This window comes from Fragaria vesca, linkage group LG3 (assembly GCF_000184155.1).
Source record: "Fragaria vesca subsp. vesca linkage group LG3, FraVesHawaii_1.0, whole genome shotgun sequence".
In the NCBI taxonomy this organism is placed as follows: Eukaryota; Viridiplantae; Streptophyta; class Magnoliopsida; order Rosales; family Rosaceae; genus Fragaria; species Fragaria vesca.
This window is the reverse complement of record NC_020493.1, coordinates 25,029,109-25,049,000: the sequence shown is the minus strand read 5'-3', so window position 1 is coordinate 25,049,000 and position 19,892 is coordinate 25,029,109. Positions and strand designations below refer to the sequence as shown.

The following is a 19,892-nucleotide window of genomic DNA, read 5'->3' as shown; positions in this document are numbered from 1 at the left end:
ACTTTGGCCCACAGGGCCGACAGGCCGCCCATGGGCTTTTGAGCCCTTAGGCCAAATGATGACCCCTAAAGCAGAGTACTGCATATCAGATTTTGAATGGTGGAAAGCGAACATGATTGATGTGACAGGCTCCAAAATGTCACTTTCTGATAGCGGTGGCTAATTGATACAAGTAGTTCGTTTTTGAAGGTATTCTATTTATCTTATTAAGTTCTTTAACATATGTGTACTACTAGTACTAGTTAGTTTCTTTAATATATTAAGGCTTGAACTCTTTTAAATAAACCTGGCACAGAAGTTCAAGCCTTAATATCTTTTCCTCAACAAATACATTAGAGTTCTGCATGCGAATTTCCCACAAGCAGGTGAAGCTTGCAAAGGCAAGAACAGAAACAGGTTCATGTGTTTGTTGAAAGTGGCTTTGGAAACAAAAAGCTAGCTGAGGTCATTAATCAGTTTAGAAACTAAAACACCTTTTTTTTATCCAAATCACAGGTACTTGTCAATGGAACAAGCAGATCATTCAATGAAAAGTACATACTGAGAAAAGTCCTGTAGGATGTAGTGTTATTAGCAATCTAAAACATGTAGAGGTTTGTCAACTCAGTAATTGAGAGTGTCCCTCTTCGGATGTTTCTAACGAAGAAGAAATGAAACAGTCTAAACCAACAAGTCCTATACGAAAATAAGGCTGTTTGCCTTGAACCAAGGCAGGCTGCAGAGAATTAATGACAATTAAGTGTTTGCTTTACTATCTCCTTCTCCATTTGCCTCCTCTCAAGTTTCTTTCTGAGCTCATCATAATCCTAAGCCAACACCCACCATGTGGTTCTCCTCCATCACAAAGCCTTAGTACTAATTAGTAATCTCTATGATACTGATCAAATCTGTACCAAGAATATGTATAGTACGTCAGAGTCTAACCACTACTGTAATCTGTTTCTTGTCCACTCGTCACAAGAGTGCTTCCATAAGGGTCTTCTTCATGGCTTCACCTCTTGACAAGAACGTACGGCCTACCCGGTCCAATGTTTTACTTTTGCTTCCCACCTTTGTTTCTTAGTTTCTGGTTTTTTCTGCTTGTTTTTGCTTCCTCTTTGTCTATGTTCATCTCCATTGATTGCACTTATCCAATTTCATTTCAGTTTGTCCCATTATTTTCACAAAATAGGATCTTCACAAAGTGATGCAACCTTTAGTCATGTGAACACAAAATCAAAATGAAGACGCAAATAAACCTACAGCACATGGTTTTCTTGGCAATGAACAAAGTGGCACTACATGGAGTTTGTATATATATAAAGTTCATCTCCCACCAGAATCAGAATAACCAAACCAAACCCAGTTCAAGTTCTCCAATTTGCTTCCATCTTCCCAATCTTCAACTCCCACAAAATGAAGTACTCAATCCAAACCCCTCTTCTTGTTCTTGTTCATCTTGTTTTCCTCATTGTGCAAACCCAATCCCAAAGCACTGATCTTCTATCCAAAACATGCAAGAAGACACCCTACTATGACCTTTGTCTCTCATCTCTCCAGTCAAGCCCTCAGAGCTCAAACTCAGACATTGCAGGCCTGGCTCACATAATGGCTGATCTTGTTCTGTCCAATGCAACTGATACACTGGATTACATCCATAGCCTACTCAAGCAATCACCAGAAGCAGATTTGCAGAAGCCTTTGGCAAACTGTGCAGAGTTGTACATTCCAGTGGTCAAGTACACTCTCCCACAGTCAATTGATGCTCTCAGTAATGGCCATTATGGGTTTGCCAACTATGGCATTTCTGATGCTGCAAAGGAAGCTCAGGCTTGTGAGAAGGGGTTTTCAGGGTCAACCAAGCCATTGACCGATAGGAACACTCTTGTGAGCTGCCTCTCTGAAGTGGCTGTGGCCATCATCAATTTAGTGCTGGGATGATTTTGTTCATGAGTCATCAATACCATGTACTTACTAGTATTTATGGCTTTGCTTGTGTAATCTTAGTTCAGATATTTGTACTTGTAGCAGAAGTTTCAGCCACTGAAATTAGAGTTTTTGATCTCTTTTTATGTTCTACTGTGGACCTGTGCAACTGTTTTCCGAAATGTCGGTAGGGATTATTTCCTGGGCCATATATTAACCTTGTCATATCTTCTTGTTTAGGAAGAAGTCCCAAAATGTCCAAAAGAGGATTCTCTACCTATTTTTCTCACTCAAAACAGTGTCTTTTTGGTGCTTTAAGGTTAAGATTCTGGGTTCAGGATTTGGTCGTCGAATTGTAACAACTGAAGGCTATGAATAGAAGTGCTAGCCAAGTTCGATTTCATTCCAGAAAGACACAAACCTTATTACCAATTTGGAATCACTCTTGTGGTGAAGGGAGCATCCCACCGTTTGTGGGTTGTATATAATCAAGTTCTGTCATCTCAGAAACTGTTGGGAAGTTAAGAATGCTTAATGTATGCATGTGAGGCATATGTTCGCTTGTGATTAAATGGGGGCCCTTCATATATAATTACATAATACATATAGTGAAGGCTCTAGAAAGACAGGTGACATGGGGTGGTCTATTCTCAACTCTCAAGTGACTCGATCTTCATGAGTCAATTATGTATGCTGACTACAATTCTAGAACCATAAGCCAAAACCATGCGAGATCACATGTTAAATTGTTAAAGCCGATGCATCAAAGTGTTAGAAGCACAATCTGGTTTAAAGCATTTTCATAAAGGAAAGATAAAGAAAATGCAGGCACATATCACCTGGGAATGCCCCAACTGGTCCTGCATAACCAGAAAAGAAGAACAGAGAAGACAATTTCTAGCCACAAAGAAATTCTATGCATAGTTAGGAACCCCATTGTAGAACAAAATTTCATTGCAGGAAAGTGGCCTATAGAAAAGATGCTGCATATACATTGTATATTACCAACTGGCAATAATTTCCATAAATCAATTCCAAAAAAGAAAAGTGGGTAGCGTTGGGTCACTTGATTTTCTACAGCTTTTATGAAGGGGGATTTCTTTTCTCTCGGCTCTGGAAAGGGAACATACTCAGATTCCAAAATTGGATATTAAACAGGTAAAAAACTTATTTGCAAAAGTGTGCATTTGACAACAACTACAAAACACACTAAAAAAAGCTGTATGGTGCTCTCTCTGTCACTATCTCTCTTCCTCACTCTCTCTAGCCTTCTCCCCCATATTTTCATTTTAATGTACAGAGAGGGGATAAACTACCCGGCATGATCAAGCTTCAATAGATGCGTACAAAAAGTGCAAGCAACAATGGTTCCACGAGGATCCAAAGCACCATGGAAAATTGTTCTTCAACGCAGACTAGGCAACAAGATTAGTATATCATCACGCCCATCTTTTCAACTTCTCATGCTGATCTGAACCAGCAACCTGCTCTACCATACTGCAAGGTGTAAAAATGTTTATTTTAGAATACCTAACTAATACATTTCAGAAGTAGACAAATATCTAGTAATGAGTAATCCATTATTTTCTCAACTATGAAGATGCAATAGACAAATGAAAGTAATTTCTTAAAGTTCAGATCATTTTAACATACTTGGGAGACTCGGAACCAGGTCCGCTCGGGGCATTTGATGACGGATTTGGAAAGAACTGAATTGAGATCAAACTGCCCTGCGTTCTTCCTGCAGACAAAGGAGAACCCTCAAAGCCTACAGTTGAGCTTCTGCTAGATGAAATTCCTGCAGAAAATGGCAATAGAATATGAATTGACCATTACCAACGAAACACCAGGAGAAACTGGAAGACATAGGAAGTCTTGTGGTAGATATAACTATTAAAGACAATGATGAAGGCATACTAGTGTGTGTTAACTACAACATGGCGACATTGTGAAATTTATTTTTCAGGATTGACCAGAAGATATGCTAGATCCGATCTCATCCAAAATTGCTAATTTTTCAGTTTGGAAAAGTTCTAACACGTTAAGAACAAACAGTGATAAATAGTTCTCACTTCCTAGCTAAAATAACACGAGGTGAAGTTATTCTGCGTTAAACTAATCACAAAAAAGTTTACCACAATCAATTTGGTAAATGAACCTCGAGCTCAATGACAAAAGATATTACCTTGGAAGATCAGCACTACACAAAAGAGAACAGTGAACACCATAGCATATACATTGCTATTGGATGATGATGCCTTGGCAGCTTTCATCTTCTTCAAGGCCTTCATCCTCTCAACCCTTGCACGTTTCCACATTGCAATCTCAGAGAGTTCCTTGATTAGCTTCTGGTCAGCAGCATCCAAAGACGGGCCTCTTGGAGGCCTGGGAGGTTTAGGAGGTTTTTTATTGCTCGTTTTTTTTCGCTTATCTTTCGACCGAGTCTTCTCTGTATGATCCATACCACCATTTCCATCCAGCGTCTTGTTTGTCGCCGACTTCAAATTCTCAGGGCAGACCCCATTGGAGTTGAAGCCATTGCCACAAAAAACAACCCTATCTTCAGCATTAACTGAACTATCAGAAAAACCACCATACACCTTCGCTAGCAGTGTCTTAGCCTGTTTTTTGACACTTGCAACAGAGCTATCACTTGAATCCTCTTCACTAACTATCACCCCACTTTCAAGATCGATTTCACAATCTTTATCTCTCAGACCCTTATGATCCATAACAACCAACCAAAACCAAGTAAATTTCCAATCCCCTCTCCAGGCTCCAAATGATCAAGGCAACAATAGTTTCAACCAAATTTGAATCTCCCTATTCAACCCATCACACGAAACAACTCTCCTCTTTATATATTTAGATTCACAGGGTGAAACTCGACCACAATTATTTCTAGCTTCATCAAGTAAACAACACTTTCCAGTTTAACTTGCAATCAAATGGAAGACAGCTTCCTCAATGCAATCTCCCTTGCCCTACACGGCTCACACCGCTTTCCTCAACCAATAATGGTTCACTAAGCATGAAGCTCCCTTCCTTTCTTTCCCCCTTCCCCCTGTCAATCAACAAAACCCTCAAACCATTAACACCCACACAAGCTAAAACCAATAGAAATATATACAAAACGTGTCGATAATCAAGAAACAAACTTCATTACCAAAACAAGAAAAATCGATAATGTAGCTATTCATTCACATGCTTAGCACACCAACATAGAGCTGGAAAATAAAAAGAAACAAGAATGTAAAACAAAGCAAACCCACAAAAACTTAAAGTTCAAAACTTTACAGAACAAAAACCAAACCTTTAATAAGCAATCACAGGCAAAGCAACATTCTTTTAAAGAAAATAAAGAAAACCCAAATTGAAAAAAGTAACAGAAAACTTGGACCCAAGAAATGAAAGAAAGAAACCTTCAAATGGAAGCGAGAAAATCCCAGATCCGATGCGGAGAAAGAGCCTTACAGCGAAGCAAGGCAGCGTCAAATATGGAAGATTGGGATTGCTAATTTAAGAGAAGGAGGGGAATGGACACGAGGGGTTTCAGGAGAAAGTGGGATTGATTCAAGTTCAATAATGGAGATTTTGATTTTGGTTTTTGGGTTTTTGTTTAAAAATGTAGAAATGGATGCTATATCTTCGCCGGATATTGATAAAAAAAGGCACCGGAAATGGTGGGAATCTGAAGTCTGTTGGCTTGGAAGAATGGAAACAAAGGAAGAAGAGGAAGAAGAAGCTTCACCGACACAGGGCAAGGTGGCATGAAGTCTTTGACTATGATAGGTTTTTTCTATTTGGTTTTTCTTTGGTTTTGGTTTTCTTTAGTTTGATTTGTCTACTATTTATATTGGAATCGGCCTATTAAGGTTGGCCTAATGGTCTTTTCTGGTTTGTGAGGAAATAGTTTCTTAATTTTTATTTGATGCCTTGGAATACCTTTGGAATATACCTTAATTTTGGTCATATTGCTGAAAATTGTAAATGTTGAAAATGCATATTGACTGCTAAGTTTGGTTTATGTTGGTCAATGTAAGAATATCGATTTCAAATTTAGATGCAGTTATACTGTCAAACTATGCATCTAATATTCGTTTTTACCTTACAGTTATAATTGTGAATTTTATAAACTGTTATTATAATCATCCATTGTAAAAAAAGAAATGCTGAAATATTAAGACAGAAAAACTGAAACAAACAAATCAACAATAAAAACTAATATTAGTAAGGAAAGCTAAGAGAACTCTGAAAAAGATATTGAATTAAGTTTTATCTTACAAAATTATAATAGTACCAGCTATAATTGTTGACATACCCGTTCCTCACTCGTTTACGAAAATAGGAAATGTGGAACAAAGATAATAGCAACAACAAAACTAGATTTAGAAAGAAAAGCTGTAATCCATTATTTGTTAATTAGACGTTGGATATACCTTATCCATTGGACTTTTATGCAACATATTGCCATGTCAAATCTAGGACTCAATCAACTAATCAAGCGTCAGGTAGCAATGCATTTGGCAACACCGGCCTCTTTGAAAATATAGAAATCGGCACATCGTGAGGCCAATGAACATGAGCATGCTTTTCAATTAGTCCATTTGTTTACATATGCTCGAAAGAACATAACTTCTAATTCTAATATTTCAACAATTGGTGGAGTTCAGTTTATAAAAGACTCGTTTAGAATGTGGAAGATGACTGTAACAAAAAGACAATCATGGAACAATAATCATGATTTGAAGCACATAATTTATTTTAACCCTAAACCTTTCGTGGTACTAATGAAATAAAAGTTACATATAATAGGATTCCCACATAATGACTCGGGTGAAAGATACAACATATATAGTCAGTGAGCTATGGCTTGGTTGGTTAAGGTGTTTAACTGACAACTTTGAGGTCATAGGTTCAAACCTCACGACATATGTAAGGTGTGTGAGTTATTAATAAAAGTTTAAAAAAAAAAAAAAAACTGATAAGCAATCTTATCTTTTTGTGGGTTAGAAACGCAACCTTATTATGAATAAATCAACCAAAATAGCTTTAACGACACCAATTTTCTCTATATTAGTAAGATCAAAGATCAATCCATGATGTCACCCCGTTAGCTTTTTTCCGTTAACTTATTTGCATATTCCAATTTCATTTCAACAAAAATTAACCATTCTAATTGCAAGTGGAGGTCCTCTTCTGAAATAACTAGCTTCATGACAACCCCAATTAATCTCCATGTCCTTATATTCCATCAAGGGAATAATGTCACTCTCAAATTTGTTTTCACCAAAGAGAAAAGAAACAAAACACATTATCAACGAGTTCTCTTTCTTGCTTCTCAAGCTTTAGACTAGCATTACTCTTCACTTTCAAGAAGACATAGTTCGTGCAAAACGATAATTCACCTCTCGAAAATATTACTATATATACAAACAAAATTGGTCCAAAGAACCTTGTCAAGAAGCACATCAAGGTCTCTATCCTCAATTGTATTGTTCGACACAAGAATTGTCATTGTCTTGCTGGATTGTTACTGCTCCTCCTCTCCCCTGGCCTCCATATCATTTCAAATCTCTGTGATCCCAGAAATGCATGAACATAAAAGAAGAAATTGATGGGTAGGTCCAAACTCACATAGACACTCTCACCCCACATTACACGTGAATAAAATGGTCGAAGATCTTTATATCTATTTGGAGATTTCGATTTTAGGGTTCTTGTTGCTCGGCTGGTGGGAAACTTGTGTGGGAGTCCACTTATTTATGCATGGAGATTGATATTTGCTTCTTTTTGTGCTTAATAATAGGAAGTCGCTGATGATTCCATTAGCAAAATATGTATTATTGGATTGTGTGTTTCTCTTGGTGGTGCATGTATTTATATTTCGATTGAGACAAGATTTTTAAAAATTTAAAATATGTGCAGTTCATGTCAAAATTACATTCATTGTCGACACTGAGAATATACCAGATGAGCATGTGTCAAAATATAATTTACCTCTATATATAATAATTAAAATGTAAAATCATTATGTTTAGTCCTATGTTGTGTTAGATCGAACTGTATGCTCAAAGTCCATGGTACCTAATTTAATTGGTTACAAAGCCACTTCATTTGTAGTAGTTGATTAAACGTTTGTTTTGAAGTTAGGTTAAGCTTTTTTTTTTTAGAGCTAGCTAGTGTTGTTGTAGTTCATCTGCATTGGTCGACTGAATTCCATATTTATTAGTTTGTTGGAGTTAGTTACAGCTTTTGGATTTGTATATGACGTGATAAGCTTATAAAACTGATGCAAGTTCTTTACCAAGGAAGCATGGAAACTTAAATTATGAGGGTTATGGATAGGTACTAATTGAGATAATATATAGTTAAGAGTGCTGACACCCTAAAGTCCATGTCACCCTTCATCAACAATTACATAGAATAAGAGCATATATATATACATAATGATTGTATATTTTATAACGGATAAGTGAGAGTTATATACGAAAAACGTAATAAGTTTTAATTTGTGGCTTAATGAATTTTTTTGGATCTACCCAAAATGTTCATTGAAGTTTATAACATTTTTTGATTTTCATATGTCACATTTTATACTATACGCGCTGTGATTCTAATGAAAATACGAATGTAAGGACCTAATTAAGTTAAGCAAGCTAGTTGTGTCTCGGAATCTCGGCTTGAGTGAGTTAACAACCATTCTCAAGCTGAAATTCTTGATAACGTTGATTGTACACTACGGTTGTATTTAACGAGCAACGAATCATTGAGGTAGAGGTGAAGTGAATCCACGAATTGGAATCAAATTAAGCTGGAAAAAGAGACAGAAATGATATGCCATCCGATCAACCTAGCTAACCAGGATTGGATTGTTTCTCTCTTCATGAGCTGGAATTTGTTAAGAAGAAGCCTGAAATAAAATGAAGTAGTAGTGATCGAGGCCGTGTGGGTTGCTCGTAAGTAGTGTGTGACTGTGTCTGTGTCTGTGTGTGTCTGATGAGATGGGGACCATGATAAGATTCTTGGGGATTAAAGTAGAATATCCATGCCCACATTCCTGCATATGAGTCTGGACCCCGGAATGGGGACACGTCACATACTCTGCAATTCACTTGTCTTCTACCTGCAGCCCGGATATTCACTTCACTTTGCTCTGCCAGATTGCCAGCAATCTAGTCCTATCATCTTCAAATTTTCTGTTTCTTTTCTTTAATATATGCAATATATCTGGCCGAATCTTCAATTTCTGCTAACTACAGAGTATTTTATTTACCAGATCCTAATTTGTAAACCAGGATATATACAGATCATAAAAAATTAAAAATTAAAAATTAAAAATAAAAAACACATATAAAGACCCTGGTTACCGCATCTCCTGAGAAAGGTGTATGAGAAAGGTTGACATCTTTATTCGATATAGGTTGTGTCAAGCCACGGGTGTGATAATATGGCTTTGGCAAACACTTCAACCATGGGGCACGTCCACTCGTCTACTATAGATTCAGATACTGAAGGAACATCCTAATTTGACTCGTCAATCTGTAAACTCAAATGGCTAAAATGTACACAAATTACGTCACAAGCTCCATAATCTCAATGAGAGAATCTGATGATTCCAGTATGATACATTAGCTATGAGACGACATTGGGCATAGCTCGTTCTACCAGAGAGCAGCAGGTTTATTTTTGAAGACAAAGTTTCCATACAGTTTGAATACATAAATTAAGCTAAATGGGGAGGGGACCATCTTTACAATAGTTCAGCCCTTTTAACCAGTTGACATACGCTAAAACTTGAAAATAGCAGCGCCACTCGAAGGCTTCGAAGCAAAAACATACAAGCCAAGATCGTTATTGTTTATGACACCTCTACTAATCCTCGACTGGTAGAATTGTTCCTGATAAAATAGAATCATAAGCACTTTTGTATTCACAACTCTATTGTTAGTGGTGGAAAGCATACCCCCACGATTATTTACCTTTAAATTAAGGATGAACTGTGGCACAATGCTGTCTTTTACCAAAGCAACTGCACAGCCACCCCATCCGGCTCCTGTCAGCCTTGCCCCAAGAGCACCGTTCTCTTTACAAATATTTACAAGTTCTTCCAACTCCGGACAACTAATAAAGGGAAACAAGGTATTGTTAGTAAATAAAAGAGCAGTTACCTAGAATTCTAGAAAGAATTTGCCAACTATACTGAATTCAGGATACAGTATTACAAGCATGATCTATTGGCTTTCAAGTGATAATACAAAAAAGTTTGACATTTTCAATATTTAGAGAGTTCATTTTGTTTAGGTATAGGAATTTATAGCTACATTCAAGTTGCAACTCCACCTATGACATGGATTTAATAATATATATATGTGAGTCATTGTCACAGTCATAAAATGCTTATAAAATAATTTATACCTGCACTCATATAAAACACTGCAGCTATAATGGCTCGCATTCATAAGATCACCAAGATTCTTCAGCTTATCTTCGTCACTGAATATATACAACGGCATTAATAAAAACCTTGGATTGTTCTACATCCTACAAATTTTTCTTGAAAGAACAAGGCAACAATGCAAATAGTAATATGCCAGAATTATCTATGCAAAATGCAAAAGGAAGACTTGACATAATGCTTGATGCAAAATGAATTAATTGATAAAAAATGCCATTGCTAAGAATTCAGCATGTAAAATTGACAAAATAGTAATATGAATTATCTATCCAAAATACAAAAGGAAGACTTGACATAATGCTTGATGCAAAACGAATTGATTTATACAAAATGCCATCGTTAAGAATTCAAAATGTAAAATTGACAAAATAGTAATATGAATTATCTATCCAAAATACAAAATGAAGACTTGACAGAATGCTTGATGCAAAATGAATTGATTAAATGCAAAATACCATTGTTAAGACTCCAACATGTGGTAGTGATTTTACAGAATAATGGATTCACGCTTCAAGGGAACATCCAAATAACCTAGTGATCTATGTAAAAGCATACTACAGCAACATGTGAAGTACAAGTTTATTTGTTTTCCGAAAGATCTAAGACCCTACATATCAGTTTTTTGAGTTCAACCCCTGAGAGGAGAAAAAATTATTTTCATCCTAAAAAGCCTGAAATTACTATTTCCTCAGCTAGTAAAAGTACCTTAAATCTGATGATACAGTGTCCTTGAATGCATGTACGCGCTTGGCCTCAGAGTACACGTGGGAGGCTCTCTGGTGATAAGACTTCGTTAAAATTGAAAGAAATCAACAGACTTAACGATGATTGGATATATAAGAAAACAGAACAAGTACCTGATATAACTTGAAGTGTTTAGCAGCCTTCAAAACATCAAGAGACGATGCAGAATTTTGAAAGATAGACTCTAGATTTTCCCCAGTGATTTTCTCAATTTCATCAAGGGTATAAGGTTCTTCCTTCAACAACTCCTGTAACAAAGCCAAATGTGATATTATGATGCATGTGACAAACTACACACACCAAACACTAGTTGATAAAGCAAAACTGAGGGCAGAAAACGAAAGATTATACCTTCACAGCCAGGTTAGGATCTGAAGACCCATGGTTACTAGCATATGATACGCACAACCCTTCAACATCAGAAAGAGTTTTCACGTTTAAAATTGCATCTTGCGGCTTCATTCCCAACTTTATAGCAAGCAGAATCTAAAATAAATTACAAGATCACAAATGAGTAGAGAGATATCAAGGAAAAAAAAAAAAACGTACTTATATTGTTCAAAAATATATAACATAACACAACCCTGTCTGTGCTAGGACACCTCAACAAATTAAAATTCAATGCTCATTTTGGACCGAGTCCATGTTAAACACACATAAAAAGTCATGATACAACAACTGATATCAAACTTACCGAAGCCAAACGACATTCAACAACTCTATTATTATAATTGGTAGCAGCAGTTACTGCTTTCTGAGATTCTGCCAAGGAATGGGCTACAACAAAAGTTCCACCAGCTGGAAGTTGCACATCAGTAGCACGAATAGGGTTGAAATCGATCAGTTCTGCAAACCCAGTTTTAGCCATTACCGAGATTGCCTGCATATTGAATCAATATTAGGACAGGGATATCCAATTCCAAAGTCATCACGTCAAAAAGGAAAATCATCAATCACCTGATCCATTCCACCAGACTGTGTACCAATGTGTCGCTCACAATCACATGTAAGTTGAGCAATTTCTTTCTGTTCGCAAAGAAAACATGTCAGGCATTTAAAAAAGGTAATTCACTCAGTCCCCCGAAGTACATTGTCTATATAGTCAGCAAGCTATTGGTACAGACATTATACCTTGGGAAAATTCTCCTCAAAAGCAGCCATAATAGCAATTGTAGAAGCACAAACTAATGCAGCAGAGCTTGATAGTCCAGACCCTATATAACAAAAATAAATGAATAAACAATTTCTGGGAGTTTACTATATATACCATATGAGAAGACCAGGGCCCTTCTACTAAGGGATCCCTTTTTTTGACATATATGAGGGATCAAGCATTAGACCTACTTTTCAATCACATTTTTCAATTTTAACCGTTCAGTTTTTAGGTCCTAATATGTAGATCACTTCTGCAAAATTTCATCCAAATTGGTGATCGTTAAGGTGTTCAAAACTGCGAATTAAAATTATAGGCATGAACGGTTCAGGTTTGGCAGATTTGATCCATCAATTGATTTCAGTTAATTCGAAGCCTTAACGATCACCAAATGGGATGAAATTTTGCAGAAATGATCTACATATATACATCTAAATATTGAACGGTGGAGATGTTGATATGTGATTGAAAAGTTGGTCTAATGCTTGATACCTCATATATGTCAAAAAAAGGGATCCCTTAGTAGAAGGGCCCTGATGAGAAGACAATCTTATACAAGCATAATTGACAATATGGTAAAGTAAATTGATGTGAATTTCACCTGTAGGAACTGTTCCATCAATAAGAACATCAAGTCCCACTGGTGCACCCAAATCTATTCCTCGAGATCTGGCAAACTCATAGAAACCTTTGTACCTGAAGAACAAAAACAATCAGTTTCTTATATGCAATTGTAAATAGTCTTTTTTAAATTCCCAAAAAATTCCAAAATATTGAGAACAAAAGATAAATCAGTAGAAGGATGTGTAGCATTGAATGATTTCACTTGTTAATAACTTAATATTAACACCCGATTAAAGTAATATCACACAACACTCAGAAGCATAACAAAATTCAGTATGTTTATATTAGGCAGTCTGTCTCATTAGATCACAAACAATAAGAGACACCAATCAAAGTCTCGATTTCTCACCCACAGATGAAATAATGGCCCCATTTGTGATTCTTCAAGTCAATTTCCTGTTTTTTTTTTAAAAGTACAAACTTATATAAGGCTATGAACAATGATCAAACTTCAAATTAACTTTTGAGCATCAAAAAAATTCAGAAAATTCAAATGTATCAGACCTGGTTAGGATCAGCAGGATAAGTACACATTTGATACTTATCATTAACATTCGCAATCCTCAGAACCTTCTCTCCTTCATTCCTCCTAATCGCCACAATAGTATCCTGCCGTATGGCCATCGGCAACACCGAGTATCCCTCATAATCTATATGCTCTCCGATCAAGTTCACTCTCCCTTCCACGTCCAATCGTCACAAATTCAAAATCAATTCGCAACTAAAACTAAACAATCATGAGACAATCATAGATGAATAACAACCTGGAGAGCGAGCGCAGAGTTGAGGAAGGTGTCCGAAGACCTTGTGGAACTTGGTCTTGAGGCGGTGGAAGCGGAGCTGGGCCTCCTCGAGTTGCGAGGACTCGCCGTAGACTTCATCGAGCGCCGAGTGAATTGGGATCGGAAGTTCTTCGTGCCTCATCATTTGAGCCATCAACGACCTGCTTTGATTAACCGAATCCTCTTATATAACTTTTTCAATCACACACTGGCAAAGCACTGTTTCCGATGATGATGATGACAGGGTGACGACGGCAGTTATATACTAATTCGTGTAAATTTGGGCTTTTTGTTCAGGCCCAGTTGGGAATTTATCGCCGGTTAGGATAAGAGGTTCTATCTGTTCTGATCTGGGTTCGGATAATTTTAGTGAAGAAGAGGAAGAGTTTGAGTTGTAGTGCGACGGTTATTTCGGGATTGAGAGCTAAATTCGCGGCGGGGTTTTATCCGAGTTTGGATTTTCGGTTACGGCTGTAAATTAACTGTCGTTTTACTGCTTTGGGGATATAGTGGCGACGAAGGAGGAGAGACTGACACGTATGGGAGGGTTGACGGACACGTCAGGGATTCAAACGGGGTCACGGAAGATGTTGGAGAATAAATTCCAACATGGGATTCTTTTCTCTTTTCGTTGATTGATGGGAGAATCAGAATCACATTAATTGTACCTTTTTTGCGCTTTTTGCGGGACGGACGGTCCAGATTTGATGGTGGATTAGGTACAATAAGATGCTCACGACACCTGTACTGTGTACTTCATCCCTGTCAGGCTGTCACGCAGTGGTCAGTTTTCTTGGGTAAATATTTCCAACTATAGTAACCCTACAGTAAATATTTAGAACACATGTAGATATCCATGACAATTTCCCAATACAAGACTCATTAATATTGGAGGTGTATAGTGTGTGATTTGACTCTCTAACACGTATTATATGCTAGGTGGTTATAATTACTTATTGTTCAAATTCAAGAGAGTCGATTTAGATCTCTATTAATAAAGTCAGAAGGTTTTTTTGATTTTATCAACGGTTAAATTTTTAAACTACCTATAATATCCTTAGTTGATTAAAACTTTAAAATATGTCGTTTAACAGATGAATAACAAATTAGTCATTGCAAATGTTGGAAACAAGAAAAAAAAAACAGAAAAAAAGAAGCTTAAAACGTGGGAGGTGGGAGAGAAAAGTGGTAAGGAAATCAGATTTTATTTTTTTTTTTTTTTTTTAGAATGGGAGGGAAATCAAACTTTTTTTTGAAACAAAGGGTTGGTGCGGCTGCCCTCAAGCCTTCATTAATGAAACCGTCGAATACAAGGGGGGACATGAAGCCTAAACCCTTGATTACAATAAGCATCTAGAAGTCCCGAAATAATATCGAGAATTTCTACAAAGTACATGTATTTTAACAAGCACCAACTAGAGTACTGCTCTAATGACATTTTTATTTACTTTGTCACAGCGGTGACATAATGGAAAGATCAGTAAACATGTAACACGATTACATATCTTAATGTCTAATATTACAACTTTCCTACTATGTTGCCGCCGGAGAATAAACCTGACGACACTTAGTTTCATCCTGCCACTAAGAGGCTGTGTCCATTTGACCAGGCAAAAGACACGTCGCCTACCCAAAACAACTGAGACACACAAGGTGCATAGACCGACATAAGGCCATTCGTGCCCTATCAGATACAGATAGGGTATTATTTGCGGTATAAAACATCTTAGTACTAAACTTGCAAAAAAACATAGAAATAAAACATAAAGGAAATAGAGACTTGGGCTAAGGCTAAAGCCCAAGCCCAAGCCCAATTGCCATTCTACCATAGCCGAACTCCAGCGATGCAGCAAGAAGGCATCCACCGTCTGGCCCGAGCTCCCTCCCTCTGACCACCGACGACGTCACCATCTCCACCACCAGAGATCAGCATACGTGTCGGTGTCCCAATACGTCGGTCAAAGTATTTATCCCTCCTAAGATCGAACCCAGGCAACCGAAACCACCACCAATCCAGTTGATTCTATCTCTGGCCGGATCTTAGCACCGCCGCCTTCCAGTCCTCACCCCAAGGTGATCGCTTGTTTGGTGGCAGCAACACAAATCGACCCAATCTTGTATGTCTGCGATCTTATCTCGGGTACGAGGAGAGTACTTTGAACCACCGCTTGCCTCTGTCATCAAAACCTCCTCTCGGTCGAGCCACTACAGCCATCCCCCCACATGCCTGATTCCGGCCAGGCCCTAAACCAGACTGGAGTCCTCCTCGAGCCCGTCCGACGACGACACCACTAGGGCGCGCCGTCGGACGGAACATAGTTCTCTCAACTTTGGTTTTCTGCTCCAAAAAGTTTGGAGCTCTTTTTTTGGTTATAAAGTTTGCTCGGAAATCAGACTTTAAGCATAACTGTAATAGTAAAAAAAAAAATCACACACGCACATAGTGCGGGTCAAGATGCTAGTATTGGAGTATGCTAAAAGATTATAAGTTAATTTTGTTTCCATTTTCTTTTCGTTCTCCGACATGCATGGTTTTGCTTATTCATTTTGTTAGTTTAAGTAGTGTAGAGTGTGATGTATTAAATTTCATGTGTATGTACTTTATGAATTCCTCTTCGGTTTCTCATTACCATTTATATAATATATAATTTTAGAAATGTTGTTACTAAAACTCATTCTTTTATATTGCAATATAAAAATATCTTGTGTTCGGCAATTGGGACCTCCAAATTTGCTCATTAGACCTCACTCTATTGTGAATTATTAAATGACATATACATCCTCATACACAATGACTATCACGGACAATAATTATACAAAAAGGAAATATTATATTTATTCTCTTTAGACTTTCCAATTCAATAATAATTGATTTTATTATTTATTATTTTCCTTATATATTTTTGGTTTCCAATTTCTTTTTATTAAAGCATATATATAGTTTATAAGAGCTAAAAAAATAATCAATATCAATCATGTGACATAAAATTTTGTATTATTATACATGTTGAACGCATATATTTGCAAAAAATTTTTTTTAATATCTTTCAATTATAGAAAATATATATTTATTGAAATAATTTATTATGAGGTGCAAAATAGAGATCAAATTATTCCAAAGAAAAAAAATGGAGAAAAAAATAACATGTACAAAAGAGAAAAACAATTAAAAAGATATATAGAATATTTACTTAATACACTACCCATCTAGTTTTCATTTCAATATTATACTAAATACACATCCCAAACTGCCTAAAATACCCTCAATATCTAAAACTAATAATAATATGTTATTTAATATAATTATTATATATTTATTATTTCACGTCACTCTTTACGTATCTCTTTTATTTTCTGTTAGTATTTTTTTTATTGGGTTAGAAATTTTTCTTGATATTTTTCAATTTATAATCAAAAGTGTATATTCGAACTCCAAATCTCCAATATGACATCAATTAGCTAGAATTTGAAAGAAAAAAAAAATATTGAACATACATAATTTTTTCAAAGTTAAGAAACTAATAGAAATACAATAGCATAAAAATTCGTTTTTAGCTACAAGATAAAAACTAAAGTTGATAAAAAAAAAACCAAAATGAATCACTAAATAATAAATGTGATTACGACAGTAGTCGAAATTTAGATGATGACTTTTGGAAAAGAGGTTTTTCTTTCTTTTCTTTTGATGTGTAGTAATAGTGGAGAAGAGTTAGCTATAGGTTGGAAGATGTAAATTTTTTTTTCTTTTTTTTCCCCTAATCCCTAATAATTGATGGATGTTTTTGTAATTAAACATACCTATAACATCTGATGTGAAATATAAAATAATATGAGTGTATATTAAGAGATTACAGGTGTGTATTTAAAATTTCTCAGGGATAATAGATGTTGAAAAACAAAAAGGGAAAGAAAAAAAATAAAAAATGAGAGGTCTATTGAGTGAATAAGAGGTAATTAATTGATTGGAATATATTTCAATAAATAACTAAGGTTATGTTAGGAATTTGAAATGAGGTCTAGTGAGCAAATGCTTATATTGAAAAGTAAAAAAAAGGTGTAGAGAGAATGAGATGTATAGTGAGTAAATTTTTTGGAGGTCCCAATAGCCACACTCAAATATCTTAGTCTAATGTTTCACCCAAATATAGTATTATAGTCTTTGTACCTAGTTTAGAAATTTGATTGCGAATTGTTTGTGTTTGATTATGGGTACTAGTGGTAGTTATACACCAATTACGGAATATTTTATAAACCTATCTATACTTTTATATATAAAGCCAGCAGTAAAAATTTTTATCAAATTCTGTTTTGCCGATATTACCTTATTAAACTAATCTAGAAACAAGGGTTAAAATAGTAAATAGCAAAATAAAAAAAATTAAAAGATAATAGAATTGAGAAAAGAATAGCGGGTAGTGGGTTGTATAACTGGATAAGTTTGATTTCATTATCCAAAAAAAAACTAGATAAGTTTGAATAACTACATTATATGAGAATTGTAAGCTATTATATAGCCAGCAGTATAGAAATTCAAAAAATTATGTTTTGCCGATATTACCCGTATTAAATTAATCCATACTATTAAGAACAAGGGTTACTATAGTAAATAGCAAAATAAAAAAAATTAAAAGATAATGAAATTGAGGAAAGAATAGTGGGTAGTGGGTAGTGAGTTGTATAACTGGATAAGTTTGATTTCATTATCCAAAAAAAAAATGATAAGTTTGATAAATAACTGCATTATATGAGAATTGTAAGCCCGTGCAATGGTAAAAGGCTAGTTTTTGTTAAACTGGCTCACAAACTTTATTAAATATGAGAATACTCATTTTCATGTACATCCCAACTAAAATAATGCATAACAGAATCCCAAATAGTATTATAAGAATTAACACATACATGATCAGTTAAAATATGAGCCAGAGAGTTAACTTGATGAAAAATATGAGCAAAATAGTCCAAAAGTTAAGAGGTTAGTATTAATGGTTCTTTTGACAAGCGTAACGGGATTGGTGGCATATAAGTAATTATCAAAGATATTTCTAATCGTTGTCTGAGTTGTTTCTACAAGAAGATTTCTAATGTGACTTCAACATTACAATATGAGGCTATATCGGAAAGGGTTGTTGTCTCACATGTTTTACAACATTAGCTCGCATAGTAATGTTCAAGATATTTTTTCTTCTTAAGGTACAAGCTACCAAAGGGTCATTTCTCATACTTATATTATACTTCCCATATATATATGTATGATGACTTTACGACTGATCTCTTACATATTTTGGATTATGATTAAATTCAGTTTATTCTCTTAAACTTTAAAATTAAAATCAGTTCGATACCTTAACTTTTTTTTTTAATCAAGTTAGCCCCTAAATTTTTAATTTTGATCACTTGGGTCTAAATATTGAAATTTCCTTCAATCATGACATCAGATGCTGACTTGTTCCCAACATAAGGGCCCCTTTTTCAATGAATTGTCCAAATTACCCTTTGGACAAGATAAATGTTTCAATGATTTAATTCTGAAAAACATAGTCCTCTAGCACAACCACGTACCACCAAGGTAGAGTTCATTGAATTTAGTGAAAGAACATATATAGCATACTAGCATTGCTTGCCTAGTTAATTAAGTTTGACCCAAACTCAAGAAAGGTTTTTTTGGGTTTTTGTCTTCTCCCTACGTACTAGCATTGCTTACTCCTGGCTCTCTACGTACTCCCTTCTACATCCTTCTTTAATTTCTAATTCGACATCATATATATCAGTCGTGTTACTCGTATATATATGTATAATGCTAATTGAATAAAGAATTAAATTCAGTTTACCCCCGTGTGGTTTGGGAGTGATTTCATGTTAGTCCCTACACTTTTATTTTCATCAGTTTACCCCTTGAACTCTTCAATTTTTGTCTGCCGTGCCCAAATTCTCATATTCCGTTTGAATTGACTTTTAATTATCAACAGTTAAGGTTCGATTTGGACATATAAGGTCTGATTTGCCCAAATTCTAGATAATGACCTCACAGTTAAGGTTAAAATTATCAGCAGTTAAAGTCCGATTTGGACAGAATATAGGACATTTGGTCACGCTTGAAGAAAATTCAAAAGTTTAAGGGGTAAACTGGTGAAATTGAAAGTATAGGGATTAACATGAAGTTACTCCCAAACCTCATAGGGGTAAACTGAATTTAATTCTTGAATAAATCTGAACTAAATAATCTGCT

At 35.6% G+C, this 19,892-nt stretch overlaps 3 protein-coding genes across 3 annotated transcripts; 1 reads left to right on the top strand and 2 right to left on the bottom strand.

Moving 5' to 3' along the window:
• Positions 1-1,395: 1,395 nt before the first annotated feature.
• LOC101307577 (cell wall / vacuolar inhibitor of fructosidase 1-like) lies at positions 1,396-1,920 on the top strand. The gene has a single exon (XM_004296183.1). The coding sequence runs from the start codon at positions 1,396-1,398 to the stop codon at positions 1,918-1,920; it is 525 nt and encodes a 174-aa protein (XP_004296231.1).
• Positions 1,921-2,901: 981 nt separating this feature from the next.
• LOC101302246 lies at positions 2,902-5,704 on the bottom strand. The gene is made up of 4 exons (XM_004295015.1): positions 5,328-5,704; positions 4,091-4,969; positions 3,559-3,703; positions 2,902-3,402 (listed from the first exon to the last, which is right to left on the bottom strand). Exons 2-4 carry the CDS (start codon positions 4,635-4,637, stop codon positions 3,345-3,347), a joined length of 750 nt encoding a protein of 249 aa, XP_004295063.1. The 5' UTR covers positions 4,638-4,969; positions 5,328-5,704; the 3' UTR covers positions 2,902-3,344.
• A 3,713-nt stretch (positions 5,705-9,417) lies between these two features.
• LOC101301951 (galactokinase-like) lies at positions 9,418-13,940 on the bottom strand. Its single transcript, XM_004295014.1, has 13 exons — positions 13,649-13,940; positions 13,389-13,564; positions 13,234-13,280; positions 12,862-12,956; positions 12,239-12,321; positions 12,065-12,133; positions 11,802-11,987; positions 11,459-11,593; positions 11,221-11,355; positions 11,069-11,139; positions 10,324-10,401; positions 9,888-10,029; positions 9,418-9,806 (listed from the first exon to the last, which is right to left on the bottom strand). Exons 1-13 carry the CDS (start codon positions 13,818-13,820, stop codon positions 9,696-9,698), a joined length of 1,500 nt encoding a protein of 499 aa, XP_004295062.1. The 5' UTR covers positions 13,821-13,940; the 3' UTR covers positions 9,418-9,695.
• Positions 13,941-19,892: the final 5,952 nt, after the last annotated feature.

Coding starts and splice junctions, on each gene's coding strand:
- LOC101307577 (XM_004296183.1), top strand. CDS start 1,396: ATGAAGTACTCAATCCAAACCCCTCTTCTTGTTCTTGTTCATCTTGTT.
- LOC101302246 (XM_004295015.1), bottom strand. CDS start 4,637: ATGGATCATAAGGGTCTGAGAGATAAAGATTGTGAAATCGATCTTGAA. Junction 3,704..4,090: donor TGTAGTGCTGATCTTCCAAG/GTAATATCTTTT, acceptor CATTTTCTGCAG/GAATTTCATCTAGCAGAAGC. Junction 3,403..3,558: donor CCTGGTTCCGAGTCTCCCAA/GTATGTTAAAAT, acceptor TACACCTTGCAG/TATGGTAGAGCAGGTTGCTG.
- LOC101301951 (XM_004295014.1), bottom strand. CDS start 13,820: ATGGCTCAAATGATGAGGCACGAAGAACTTCCGATCCCAATTCACTCG. Junction 12,134..12,238: donor TTGAGGAGAATTTTCCCAAG/GTATAATGTCTG, acceptor CTTTGCGAACAG/AAAGAAATTGCTCAACTTAC. Junction 10,402..11,068: donor ACTGTATCATCAGATTTAAG/GTACTTTTACTA, acceptor GTATATATTCAG/TGACGAAGATAAGCTGAAGA.